The sequence below is a fragment of the Anomaloglossus baeobatrachus genome, chromosome 5, assembly GCF_048569485.1.
Source record: "Anomaloglossus baeobatrachus isolate aAnoBae1 chromosome 5, aAnoBae1.hap1, whole genome shotgun sequence".
Lineage (NCBI taxonomy): Eukaryota > Metazoa > Chordata > Amphibia > Anura > Aromobatidae > Anomaloglossus > Anomaloglossus baeobatrachus.
Window position 1 is genome coordinate 18,448,359 of NC_134357.1, and position 15,110 is coordinate 18,463,468.

At 42.7% G+C, this 15,110-nt stretch overlaps 1 protein-coding gene across 3 annotated transcripts in view; it reads right to left on the reverse strand.

The window, feature by feature from the left end:
- Window positions 1-15,110, reverse strand: part of FAM131B (family with sequence similarity 131 member B) — a 150,623-nt gene that overhangs the window by 108,131 nt on the left and 27,382 nt on the right. For all 3 annotated transcript variants that reach the window (XM_075348243.1, XM_075348242.1, XM_075348241.1), the window contains exon 2: window positions 3,067-3,173. In XM_075348243.1, coding sequence (XP_075204358.1) covers window positions 3,067-3,173 — 107 coding nt within the window. The remainder of the gene's footprint in view (window positions 1-3,066; window positions 3,174-15,110) is intronic.

A 15,110-nucleotide genomic window follows, 5' to 3' on the forward strand; every position in this document is an offset into this window, starting at 1 on the left:
ATATAAAAACTATAATACTGCCCCTCTATATACAAGAATATAACTACTATAATACTGCCCCTATATACAAGAATATAACTACTATAATACTACCCCTATGTACAAGAATATAACTGCTATAATACTGCTCCTCTATATACAAGAATATAACTACTATAATACTGCTCCTATGTACAAGAATATAACTACTATAATACTGCCCCTATGTACAAGAATATAACTGCTATAATACTGCCCCTATATACAAGAATATAACTACTATAATACTGCCCCTCTATATACAAGAATATAACTACTATAATACTGTTCCTATGTACAAGAATATAACTACTATAATACTGCCCCTATGTACAAGAATATAACTACTATAATACTGCTCTTATGTACAAGAATATAACTACTATAATACTGCCCCCTATGTACAAGAATATAACTACTATAATACTGCCTCTATGTTCAAGAATATAACTACTATAATACTGCCCCCTATGTACAAGAATATAACTACTATAATACTGCTCCTATGTACAAGAATATAACTACTATAATACTGCCCCTATGTACAAGAATATAATTACTATAATACTGCCTCTATGTACAGTAATATAACTACTATATAATACTGCCCCCTATGTACAAAAATATAACTACTATAATACCTCTATGTACAAGAATATAACTACTATAATACTGCCCTGATGTACAAGAATATAACTATTATAATACTGCCCCTATGTACAAGAATATAAGTACTATTATACTGTCCCTGTGTACAGAATATAACTACTATAATACTGCCCCTATGTACAAGAATATAAGTACTATTATACTGTCCCTGTGTACAGAATATAACTACTATAATACTGCTCCTATGAATAAGAATATAACAGTCCACTTTTGGCCTTATACTCTAAACAAAGAATGAATGTTATGTTGGAATTTCAATATTTGGTACAGTATGTTAATTGATACAGTTAATTGATAAATACGGTGCACATTGTAAGTTTTCCATGTTCTTTATATGACATTCTTCACATCTGCTTTTGATGTTTTCTATTGAACCTCTTTAATCTATAATCAGTCTATGTTATCACACAAAAAAGAGAAGAGGCAAATAGCAAAAATCTAATTGTTCTACCACTGTGGGGCCAAATTCTGTTACTTGTTAAATGTTGGTTATCTGAGGATTGTTCTGCAGCTGAATTTGCTTGGGTAAATCATCAAGATCCGCTACTGGCAGTTCTCTTTGCAATACCGACCAATGACTTCCAAGATGTCAGTGATGGAAGACAAGTCCAGAGAGGCTGCAGTCATGGGAGACAAATCTGAAGATGCTGCAGTCATGGGACACAAGTCTGGAGATGCTGCAGCCATGGGAGACAAGTCTGGAGATGCTGCAGCCATGGGAGACAAGTCTGGAGATGCTGCAGCCATGGGAGACAAGTCCAGAGATGCTGCAGCCATGGGAGACAAGTGCGGAGATGCTGCAGCCATGGGAGACAAGTGCGGAGATGCTGCGGCCATGGGAGACAAGTGCGGAGATGCTGCAGCCATGGGAGACAAGTCCAGAGATGCTGCAGCCATGGGAGACAAGTCCAGAGATGCTGCAGCCATGGGAAACAAGTCCAGAGATGCTGCAGCCATGGGAGACAAGTCCAGAGATGCTGCAGTCATTGGAGACAATTCTGGATATGCTGCAGCCATATGAGACAAGTCCGGAGATGCTACAGCCATGGGAGACAAGTACGGAGATGCTGCATGCCATGGAGACAAGTATGGATATGCTGCAGCCATATGAGACAAGTCCAGAGATGCTGCAGCCATGGGAGACAATTCTGGAGATGCTACAGCCATGGGAGACAAGTGCGGAGATGCTCCATGCCATGGGAGACAAGTGTGGAGACACTGCAGCCACGGGAGACAATTCTGGAGATGCTTCAGCCATATGAGACAGGTCCGGAGATGCTACAGCCATGAGAGACAAGTATGGAGATGCTGTATGCCATGGAGACAAGTGTGGAGACACTGCAGCCATGGGAGACAATTCTGGAGACGCTGCAGCTCTGGACTTGTCTCCCATGTCTTTAGCGACTCAGACATCTCTCGTCACTTCAGCGTCTCCGGACTTGTCTCCCATGGCTGCAGCATCTCTGGACTTGTCTCCTATGGCTGCAGCATCTCTGGACTTGTCTCCCATGGCTGCAGCATCTCTGGACTTGTTTCCCATGGCTGCAGCATCTCTGGACTTGTCTCCCATGGCTGCAGTATCTCTGGACTTGTCTCCCATGGCTGCAGCATCTTTGAACTTGTTTTCCATGGCTGCAACGTCTCCGGACTAGTCTCTCATGGCTGCAGCGTCTCTGGATTTGTCCTCCATGGCTGCAGCCTCTTTGGACTTGTCTCCCATCGATCACATTTGGAACATGATCGGTCGGTGATACACAGAAGCTGTTAGCAGCGGATCTTGCTGATTCGCCCATGTGCATTCAGCGGCAGAACCTTCCTCAGATGACCATTACTATCCTCAGCCCCCGAGGTTGGAAGTACCGAGATTGCTGTGCGTCACACTCATATTTCAGAACGAATAAATCAAGATGTTTGAATCTTCTGTTTCCTTTGTTTCCTCATTTGCAGATCAGTAACAGTCTGTAGATCCTGAGATTTCCATACTTTCATGACGTTTCCTTCTCGATGTTGCCGTTTCAATGTTGAGGCGAGTGTCTATCAATCTACAGTATGTATCCATGTATGAGCTTATGACCCACATCCGCAGCTGTGCAGAGCTCTCTGTGCTATTTGAGATTCTGCTGTAACTTACTATGGAAAAATAATGGAAGAAAATGTGCTGACAAGTGAAATGCAGCGGATCCTGACCAGGTGTACAGGACCGAGAAAAACACCCACATATATTATGTATCATCAATCAGGGGGGGCGCAAATTACACCAATAATTATTCCAAAAATAAATGGCAAAACCTACAGCGCAATGGAAAGTATGGCGGATAAATACATTCACACCTCCAGCGCCAGGACCCTACATGAAGGGCGCCATACACAAAGCGGTACCTCGTTGGATGGTCTGTGCGTGCTGCTTCCATGGACCGAGCTGTTCTCCATTGTTCCTTGGTCTGCATCTTGTAACCCTTTCCAGTCCAGTGCTGCCCCTTCACCTCCTATGGGAAAAGATAAAGGGATTATATATCGATTCAATCTTGGATCCATTTATCAAGATATATTTTTATTTATCTGCGTGTCTTTATATCCATGTATCAATATACGGTACTATTTATTCATCTATGTATATTTGATCTATTTGTTTATCTATGCTCACATCATGTATCTAATATCTATCCCTCTATCTATCTATCTATCCCTCTATCTATCTATCCCTCTATCTATCTATTATCTATCCCTCTATCTATCTATCTATCTATCTATCTATCCATCTATCCCTCTATCTATCTATCCCTCTATCTATCTATCCCTCTATCTATCTATTATCTATCCCTCTATCTATCTATCTATCTATCTATCTATCTATCTATCTATCTATCCATCTATCCCTCTAGCTATCTATCTATCTATCTATCCCTCTATCTATCTATCTATCTATCTATCTATCTATCTATCCCTCTATCTATCTATCTATCTATCTATCCCTCTATCTATCTATTATCTATCCATCCCTCTATCTATCCCTCTATCTATCTATCTATTATCTATCTCTCTATCTATCTATCTATCTATCTATCCCTCTATCCCTCTATCTATCTATCCCTCTATCCCTCTATCTATCTATCCCTCTATCCTCTCTATCTATCTATTATCTATCCCTCTATCTATCTATCTATCCCTCTATCTATCTATCTATCTATCCCTCTATCTATCCCTCTATCTATCTATCCCTCTATCCCTCTATCTATCTATCCCTCTATCTATCTATCCCTCTATCCCTCTATCTATCTATCCCTCTATCTATCTATCTATCTATCCCTCTATCCCTCTATCTATCTATCTATCCCTCTATCTATCTATCCCTCTATCCCTCTATCTATCTATCCCTCTATCTATCTATCTATCCCTCTATCCCTCTATCTATCTATTCCTCTATCTATCTATCTATTCATCCATCTATCTATCTATCTATCTATCTATCCCTCTATCTATCTATCTATCCCTCTATCCCTCTATCTATCTATCCCTCTATCCCTCTATCTATCTATTATCTATCCCTCTATCTATCTATCTATCCCTCTATCTATCCCTCTATCTATCTATATATCCCTCTATCCCTCTATCTATCTATCCCTCTATCTATCTATCCCTCTATCTATCTATCTATCCCTCTATCCCTCTATCTATCTATTCCTCTATCTATCTATCTATCTATCTATCTATCTATCTATCTATCTATCTATCTATCTATCTATCTATCTATCTATCTATCTATCTATCTATTCATCCATCTATCTATCTATCTATCTATCTATCTATCTATCTATCTATCTATCCCTCTATCTATCTATCCCTCTATCTATCTATCCCTCTATCTATCTATCCCTCTATCTATCTATCTATCCCTCTATCTATCCCTCTATCTATCTATCTATCTATCTATCTATCTATCCCTCTATCTATCTATCTATCTATCTATCTATCTATCTATCTATCTATCTATCTATTATCTATCCCTCTATCTATCTATCCCTTTATCTATCTATCCCTCTATCTATCTATCTATCTACAGTGCCTTGCGAAAGTATTCAGCCCCCTCGTGACCTTTTCAACCTTTTCCCACATTTCAGGCTTCAAATATAAAGATGAAACATATTAATTTTTTGTGGAAGAATCAACAACAAGTGACACAATTGTGAAGTTGAATGACATTATTATATATATTATATAATATTACCAGTTATGTATATTAGATTTTATGACAGGGTGTTGATCCAGGGAACTAGTCTGATTGCCGGATGTGGAGTCAGGAAGGACATTTTTTCCCCATTGGAACTTGTTTGACACATTGGGGTTTTTTTTGCCTTCCTCTGGATCAACATGTTAGGCTACAGGTTGAACTAGATGGACTTAGGCGGGCTTTGCACACTACGACATCGCAGGCCGATGCTGCGATGCCGAGTGCGATAGTGCCCGCCCCCGTCGCAGCAGCGATATGTGGTGATAGCTGGCGTAGCGAAAGTTATCGCTACGCCAGCTTCACACACACACTCACCTGCCGTGCGACGTCCCTGTGGCCGGCGACCCGCCTCCTTGTTAAGGGGGCGGGTCGTGCGGCGTCACTGCGACGTCACACGGTAGGCGGCCAATCAGAGCGGAGGGGCGGAGATGAGCAGGATGTAAACATCCTGCCCACCTTCTTCCTTCCGCATATCCTACGGAAGCCGCAGTGAGGCCGGTAGGAGATGTTCCTCGCTCCTGCGACTTCACACACAGCGATGTGTGCTGCCGCAGGAGCGAGGAACAACATCGGACCATTGCGTCAGCGTAATTATGAATTACGCCGACGCTGCACCGATGATACGATTACGACGCTTTTGCGCTGGTTAATCGTATCATCCAGGCTTTACACACTGCGATGTCGCATGCGATGCCGGATGTGCGTCACTTTCAATTTGACCCCACCGACATCGCACCTGCGATGTCGCAGTGTGCAAAGTGCCCCTTAGAGTCTCCCTTCAACCTTAAAAACTATGATGATACTATGATGATGATGATGACATTTATTGCTTATGTTAAACTTTTGTAAAAAATAAATAACTGAAAATTGGGGCGTGCAATATTATTCATCCCCTTTACTTTCAGTGCTACAAACTCACTCCAGAAGGTGATTGAGGATCTCTGAATGATCCAATGTTGTCCTAAATGACTGATGATGATGAATATAAGCCCCTGTGTGTAACAAGTCTCCGTATAAATGCCCCTGCTCTGTGATAGTCTCAGGGTTCTGTGTAAAGCGCAGAGAGCATCATGAAGACCAAGGAACACAACAGGCAGGTCCTTGATACTGTTGTGGAGAAGTTTAAAGCCAGATTTGGTTACAAAAAGATTTCCAAAACGTTAAACATCCCAAGAAGCCCTGTGCAAGCGCTCATATTGAAATGGAAGGAGCATCATACCACTGCAAATCTACCAAGACCCGGCCGTCCATCCAAACTATCATCTCACACAAGGAGGAGACTGATCAGAGATGCAGCCAAGAGGCCCATGATCCCTCTGGATGATCTGCAGAGATCTACAGCTGAGGTGGGAGAGTCTGTCCATAGGACAACAATCAGTCTACACTGCACAAATCTGGCCTTTATGGAAGAGTGGCAAGAAGAAAGCCATTTCTCAAAGATATTCATAAAAAGTGTTGTTTAAAGTTTGCCACAAGCCACCTGGGAGACACCAAACATGTGGAAGAAGGGGCTCTGCTCAGAGGAAACCAAAATCCAACTATTTGGGCACAATGCCAAACGATATGTTTGGCGTAAAAGCAACACAGCTCATCACCCTGAACACACCATCCCCACTGTCAAACATGGTGGTGGCAGCATTATGGTTTGGGCCTGCTTTTCTTCAGCAGGGACAGGGAAGATGGTTAAAATTGATGGGAAGATGGATGGAGCCAAATACAGGACCATTCTTGAAGAAAACCTGCTGGAGTCTGCAAAAGACCTGAGACTGGGACGGAGATTTGTCTTCCAACAAGACAATGATCCCAAACATAAAGCAAAATCTACAATGGAATGGTTCACAAATAAACGTATCCAGGTGTTAGAATGGCCAAGTCACAGTCCAGACCTGAACCCAATCGAGAATCTGTGGAAAGAGCTGAAAACTGCTGTTCACAAACGCCTCCATCCAACCTCACTCAGCTCCAGCTGTTTACAAAGGAAGAATGGGCGAGAATTTCAGCCTCTCCATGTGCAAATCTGATAGACCCATACCCCAAGAGACTGCAGCTGTAATCACAGCAAAAGGTGAAAAGGTGGTGCTACAAAGTATTAACTTACAGGGGATGAATAATATTGCACGCCACAATTTTCAGTTTTTAATTTTTTACAAAAGTTTAAAATAAGCAATAAATATCGTTCATCTTCACAATTGTGTCCACTTGTTGTTGATTCTTCACCAGAACATTAACATTTTATCTTTATGTTTGAAGCCTGAAATGTGGGAAAAGGTGGAAAAATTCAACGGGGCTGAATACTTTAGCATGGCACTGTATCTATCTATATTTATGTGTACAGTGGGTGAACTAAGTCTTGAAAACGTCACCATTTTTCTGAGTAAATACAGTGACATGCAAAAGTTTGGGCACCCTTGGTCAAAATTAATGTCATTGTGAACAGATAAGCAAACTGAAGATGAAATGATCTCTAAAAGGCAGAAAGTTAAAGATGAGACATTTCCTTTGTATTATAGGCAAAAAAAATAATAAAAAAATAAAAAAAAAATATATCTTTCCCAAAAAAGAAAATGGTCCGATGCAAAAGTTTGGACACCGTTAAAGATTTGTGTGCTCAGATAACTTTATAAAGAGAAGGGCTACACACCAGTGACAGTGCAAGGGGAATAAATGGATAGCAGAAACTGCTGTGTGAATACTGACATGAAAAATACAATAGCTATATGTAAGAATGAAAATATGACAATGGAATCTGCATTACTGCCATTAACTTTAAGAATAAGGAGAAATTTAGCTATTGAATTGATCAATGCAACAGAGCCCCAACACCTCATCACAGTATTCTCATGTTGGGGTCCCTAGCTAATGTGTGTCCTCTCTTAGAGTTAAAAAACTTACCGTGTATGGGAAGCTGAGACCCAGGCTATATATGTATAATGTGGACTGGCAATAGGTGTGGGTGTGGCCGGGTTCACAAACGAAAGAATAGAATAGAATTGTGGTCACGATATTCAAAGGTATGTGTGGAGAGAAAAGGGCACAGAATTTCAGGAAAAGAATATCTCGCCAACCTTTAAGCATGGGAGTGGATCAAGCATGTTTTGGTGTTATGTTGCAGCCGATGGCACAGGGAACATTTCACAGGTAGAGGAAAGAATGGATTCAATAACATTTTAACAAATTCTTCAACAAATTCTTTTTTGGTAATTTAAAAATATAAAACATGAAAATATATGGTGGTGGCTCAGTGGTTAGCAGTGCAGTCTTGTGGTGGCTCAGTGGTTAGCACTGCAGCCTTGCAGCGCTGGGGTCCTGGGTTCTAGTCCCACCAAGGACAACATCTGCAAGGAGTTTGTATGTTCTCCTCGTGTTTGCGTGGGTTTCCTCCGGTTTCCTCCCACACTCCAAAGACATACTGATAGGGAATTTAAATTGTGAGCCCCAATGGGGACAGTGTTGCCAATGTATGTAAAGCGCTGTGGAATTAATAGCGCTATATAAGTGAATAAATATTATTATATTATATCTTTAACTTTCTGCCTTTTAGAGATAATTTCATATTCGACTTGCTTAACTGTTCACAATAACAGTAATTTGACCAGGGGTGCCTAAACTTTTGCATGCCACTGTATATTTCTAAAGGTGCTATTGACATTAATTTCTTACCTGATCTCAGTAACAACCCATTAAATCCACACAGCCAAAGAAATCAAACCATAGATGTCCAAAAATTATATGTGTAATAATGATAAATGACACAGGAAATAATTATTCAACACATGAGGGTAGAGAGGTGCAATAAGTCATGGAAAGTGAGATCTTTCAGTAATTAGAAAGCAATGCTGCCACTGAGTGACAGATAATAGCTGGTCAACTGATGGCCAATAAAGGTGTCTAATTACCAAGGTTCTACACAAGAAACATCTCATGATGGGTAAAACCAGTGAGCTGTCTCAATATCTTCACAACCTTATTGTTGCAAAACATACCAATGGCATTGGTTACAGAAGAATTTCTAAACTATTGAAGGTTCCAGTGAGCATTGTTGTGACCATAATTCCTGAAGTGAAAAGAAAATCATTTCACCATAAACTGGCCAAGACCAGGTGCTTCCTACAAGATTTCAGACAGACGAGTGAAAATAATTATTAGAAGAGTTGTCCAAGAGCCCAAAACCACCTGTGAAGAGCTACAGAAAGATCTGGAATCAGCAGCTTTAATTGTTCCAAAGAATACAATAAGTATTGCACTCCCCCTTCATGGCCTGTATGCACGCTCCTGTATGCACGCTCCTGTATGCACGCTCCTGTATGCATGCTCACCACGCAAGATTCAACTGCTGAAGAAAATTCATATTCAAGAGCATTTAAAATTATCCCAAAAATATTTAGACAAGTCTGTGAAATACTAGAGAACATAGTCTGGCCAGATAAGATCAAAATTGAACTCTTTGGAGGCCATAATACACACCGTGTTTGGAGGCCAAAAGGCAAATCACCCCTAAAGTATGGAGGTGGGAACATCATTGTGTGGGGCTGTTTTTTTAGCATAAGGCACTGGGAAACTTAATATAATGGAAAGAAAGATGAAGGGACAAATGAACAGAAACATTCCTGATAAACATCTGCTGCCATCCTCCAGGATGATGAAGATGAAACATTTCACAAGACAATGATCGCAAACACACGGCCGAGGAAAAACTCAATTGGTTTCAGAGAGAAAAATAAATCTGCTAGAATGGCTGAGCCGATCACCTGAGCTGAACCCAATAGAAAATGTATGGAAGGAACTAAAGATCAGAGATCATGGAAGGAGCCGGGACCTGCAGGATGTGAGGAGTGTGCAGAAGAATGGGCCAAAATTCACATGAGCAATGCACGTGCCTAGTGTCTCCATACAGGAGGCATCTGGAAGCTTCATCACTAACAAAGAATTTTGTACTAAGTGCAAAAGTTGAAAACGGGAGAAAAGAAGATGCTTCTACAAATGGATAACGATCCTAAACACATGGAAAAATTCACAATAGACATCAAAAGGCACAAGCTGAAGGTTTTACAATGGGCCTTACAATGACCCTGATCTGAACATCATTGAAAATCTGTGGCTATACCTCAAAAAAGCAGAGCATGCAAGACTAACCAGCAATCTCACAGATCTGGAAGACGTCTCCAAGGAAGAGCAGAGCATGGAAGACAAGCCAGGAATCTCACAGGACTGGAAGACGTCTCCAAGGAAGAGCAGAGCATGGAAGACAAGCCAGAAATCACACAGGACTGGAAGACATCTCCAAGGAAGATCAGTGCATGCAAGACCACCAGGAATCTCACAGAACTGGAAGACGTCTCCAAGGAAGAGCAGTGCATGGAAGATGAGCCAGGAATCTCACAGAAATGGAAGACATCTCCAAGGAAGAGCAGTGCATGGAAGATGAGCCAGGAATCTCACAGAACTGGAAGATGATCCATGTCTCCAAGGAAGAGCAGTGCATGCAAGATGAGCCAGGAATCTCACAGAACTGGAAAATGTCTCCAAGGAAGAGCAGTGCATGGAAGATGAGCCAGGAATCTCACAGAACTGGAAAATGTCTCCAAGGAAGAGCAGTGCATGGAAGATGAGCCAGGAATCTCACAGAACTGGAAGACGTGTCCAAGGAAGAGCAGTGCATTCAAGTAGAGCCAGGAATCTCACAGAACTGGAAGACATCTCCAAGAAAGAGCAGTGCATGCAAGATGATCAGGAATCTCGCAGAACTAGAGGATGTCTCCAAATAAGAGCAGTGCATGCAAGACAAGCCAGGAATCTCACAGAACTGGAAGATGTCTCCAAGATAGAGCAGTAGCAGTACATGCAAGATGATCAGGAATCTCGCAGAACTAGAGGATGTCCCCAAAGAAGAGCAGTGCATGGAAGATGAGCCAGGAATCTCACAGAACTGGAAGATGTCTCCAAGGAAGAGCAGTGCGTGCAAGGCAAGCCAGGAATCTCACAGAACTGGAAGAAGAGCCATGTCTCCAAGGAAAACCAGTGCATGCAAGACAAGCCAGGAATCTCACAGAACTAGAAAATGTCTCCAAGGAAGAGAAGTGTATGCAAGACGAGCCAGTAATCTCACAGAATTGGAAGACTAGCCAGTAATCTTACAGAACTGGAAGATCTCTCCAAGGAAAAGCAGTGCATGCAAGACAAGCCAGGAATCTCACAGAACTGGAAGATGTCTCCAAGGAAAAGCAGTGCATGCAAGACGAGCCAGGAATCTCACAGAACTGGAAGACGTCTCCAAGGAGGAGCAGAGCATGCAAGATGAGCCAGGAATCTCATAAAACTGAAAGACTTCTCCAAGGAAGAGCAGTGCATGCAAGACGAGCCAGGAATCTCACAGAACTGGAAGACGAGCCAGGAATCTCACAGAACTGGAAGATCTCTCCAAGGAAAAGCAGTGCATGCAAGACAAGCCAGGAATCTCACAGAACTAGAAAATGTTTCCAAGGAAAAGCAGTGCATGCAAGATGAGCCAGGAATCTCACATGACTGGAAGACATCTCCAAGGAAGAGCAGTGCATGCAAGGCAAACCAGGAATCTCACAGAACTGGAAGACGAGCTAGGAATCTCAAAGAACTGGAAGATCTCTCCAAGGAAAAGCAGTGCATGCAAGACAAGCCAGGAATCTCACAGAACTAGAAAATGTCTCCAAGGAAAAGCAGTGCATGCAAGATGAGCCAGGAATCTCACATGACTGGAAGACGACTCCTATCTATCTATCTATCTATCTTGCACGTGTTACAATCACACTTGTGCCCCGGAACCTAGGGTGACCCATGTGACAATATCATTAATACTAATGACCTGTGCTTGTTGGGGCCCTGTTGCAGATTTTGCATTGCAGCCCACAATCTCCACGTTCCACCACTGATTCTATGCATTTATTTATCTATATTCTATATATCAGTAATGACTTCGATCACCAATGTATCTACCCATCATTACATATTTCGGTGATCTAATCTTCCCCATTGTTCTTTTATATCTTGTGGATCTGTCGATCCCTTCTCTGGGTGACGTCAGTAATCTGCTGGATCCGCCGGAGCCTTGTTTTGTGGCGGATCTTGGATGAGATGTTGGCTCCCGATCTGTGTTTTTCCATTGCACATTGTAATGTGTTCTGTGCGGACACTTCCAGCTGCTGGAGAATTATCCGGGACATATGAATGTACATGCTCCGCGAGCGCACGCATGACAGAACCTACAGAATTCTTAATTGAATGTCAGCACAAGGGATAATTAGCGGATGAGAATATCAGGATGGATTCTGGGGCCGTCTCCCTAACAATGCCTGGAAGCCCCCCGCCCCGAAACCTCCGCCTCCGGCACACACAGGAGCTTTATCTGATGCTGGATTTATTATAGACCCGGTGCATTATTATCATCCTTCTACGATATCTTCATCTAAGAGCGGCCTGGAAGCATCTAGCTCCAGAATTACAATTATATTCCTACAACAGACGTTATATCAGCGGAGCCTCCATCCATTCTGCCTAAACACAGCCACAATTTTAATGTTTCGGCTTATTTCCCATCCTCTTGTGCACTTTTGCTGCTCACGTCCCATTCTTCATGCTGCCTGAATATCATCCAGATACAATGTATCATCGGAGCAGAGGAAACATTCCGCTTCTGTGTAACGGAAAAGGAGGCGCTGACACCGGAAGGGAAGGGGATGATAGGCAACAAGAAGTGAATTTGGCTCAATACATGGCTAAAGTAGAGTCGCTCCTGCGGAGCTCAGAGAGGTCACGGCACCGTCTATAGTGGCGTAACTAGAGTTTGATGGGCCCCGGTGCAAAGTTTGGACCCCCCAACCGTACACCAACACTCAGGGTACAGGATAATGACGACGACACTCGGGGTGCGGGATAGTGTCACTGACACTTGGCTCTTTCCATTAGCACCCAAGTTTCCTATGATCTGAAATCCCTATTTCATCAGCACCCAGCTTTTCTATGTTCTCATATCCATCTTGTCCTCAGCACACACCTTCTCCAAGCTAAGCTATACATCTTTTCCTCAGCACCCAGGCTTCCCATGATATCAGAGCATGGGAAAGCTGGGTGCTGAGGGAAAGAGCAAAAAACTTTCCCATCCCATGCTTTTATCTTTGCCCCCCCCAGTATATAGTTCTCCAAATACTATAATGACACCCACATAGCCTTCTATATAGTATAATGGGTCCCACATAACCCTTCATATATTAGAATGCATCCCCATAGTCCTTCATGTATTATAATGCACCTCCCATAGTCCTCCATGTATTATAACTCCCCCCGTAGTCTTCCATATATTATACTGCACCCCCATAGTCCTCCCATATACTATAATGCAGCCCCATATTCCTCCATATATTATAATGCAGCCCCATAGTCCTCTATATATTATAATGCACCCCCATAGTCCTCCATATATTATAATGCATCCCATAGTCCTCCATGTATTATATTCCACCCCCATAGTTCATGTATAAGGTGCCCTTCACGTTGTATACTGCAGCCCACATACTGTTTAATGCACACCCATAGGCCTCCATAGGGCTTCATAGCCCTGCATGTGTTATAATGCACCCCCATAGTCCTCCATATATTATACTGTATCCCATAGTCCTCCATGTATTATATTGCACCCCCATAGTTCATGTATAAGGTGCCCTTCATGTTGTATACTGCAGCCCACATACTGTTTAATGCACACCCATAGGCTTCCATAGGGCTTCATAGCCCTGCATGTATTATAATGCACCCCCATAGTCCTCCATATATTATAATGCACCCTCATAGTCTTCCATATATTATAATGCAGCCCCAGAGTCCTCCATATACTATAATGCAGCCCCATAGTCCTCCATATATTATAATGCAGCCCCATAGTCCTCTATATATTGCAATGCAGCCCCATAGTCCTCTATATATTACAATGCAGCCCCATAGTCCTCCATATATTATAATGCAGCCCCATAGTCCTCCATATATTATAATGCAGCCCCATAGTCCTCCATATATTAAAATGCAGCCCCAGAGTCCTCCATATACTATAATGCAGCCCCATAGTCCTCCATATATTATAATGCAGCCCCATAGTCCTCTATATATTACAATGCAGCCCCATAGTCCTCCATATATTATAATGCAGCCCGATAGTCCTCTATATATTGCAATGCAGCCCCATAGTCCTCTATATATTACAATGCAGCCCCATAGTCCTCCATATATTATAATGCAGCCCCATAGTCCTCCATATATTATAATGCAGCCCCATAGTCCTCCATATATTAAAATGCAGCCCCAGAGTCCTCCATATACTATAATGCAGCCCCATAGTCCTCCATATATTATAATGCAGCCCCATAGTCCTCTATATATTACAATGCAGCCCCATAGTCCTCCATATATTATAATGCAGCCCCATAGTCCTCTATATATTATAATGCAGCCCAATAGTCCTCCATATATTATAATGCAGCCCCGTAGTCCTCCATATATTATAATGCAGCCCCATAGTCCTCCATATAATATAATGCAGCCCCATAGTCCTCTATATATTATAATAGTCCTTCATATCATATTATGCAGCCCCCATACCATTTAATGCACCCCCATATTCCTCCATGTACTATAATGCACCCCCATAGTCCACATATAATGTGTTCTTCATATTGTATTATACAGCCCCCGTACCATCTAATGCAGCCCCATAGGCCTCTGGCCACCGTATACTCACTGATTAAAAAAATAAAATAAACAAGCCCTCACCTCTCCTTGTTCCCCCGCTGCTCTGATCAGTGTCCGCGCTCTGCAGTCTCAGGTCAGCAGGGTGCAGTAGTGACGTCACCGCATTTTGCTGCACGAGACGTCGAGAGCAGGCACAGGGGGAGAATGATGAAGGGTGGAGCGGAGCACTCCACTCCAACCTTCATCATTACTTTGTGCGTTGACGGGCAAGAGAGACCCGCCGCCGCTGCTGGCACCGGACCTCCCTGACTCATGGGCCCCATATCTGCCGCGTGGTCTGCCACAGAACAGCGCAGCTCCTCTCTCAGAGAGAGGAACCGGCTGCTTCTCTGCAGAGCGGGTGCTGGGCCCCTAACTATGCTGAGCCTCTTGCAGTCGCGATCTCTGTGACCGCGGTCGTTGTGCCCCTGATCGTGTTCATGTA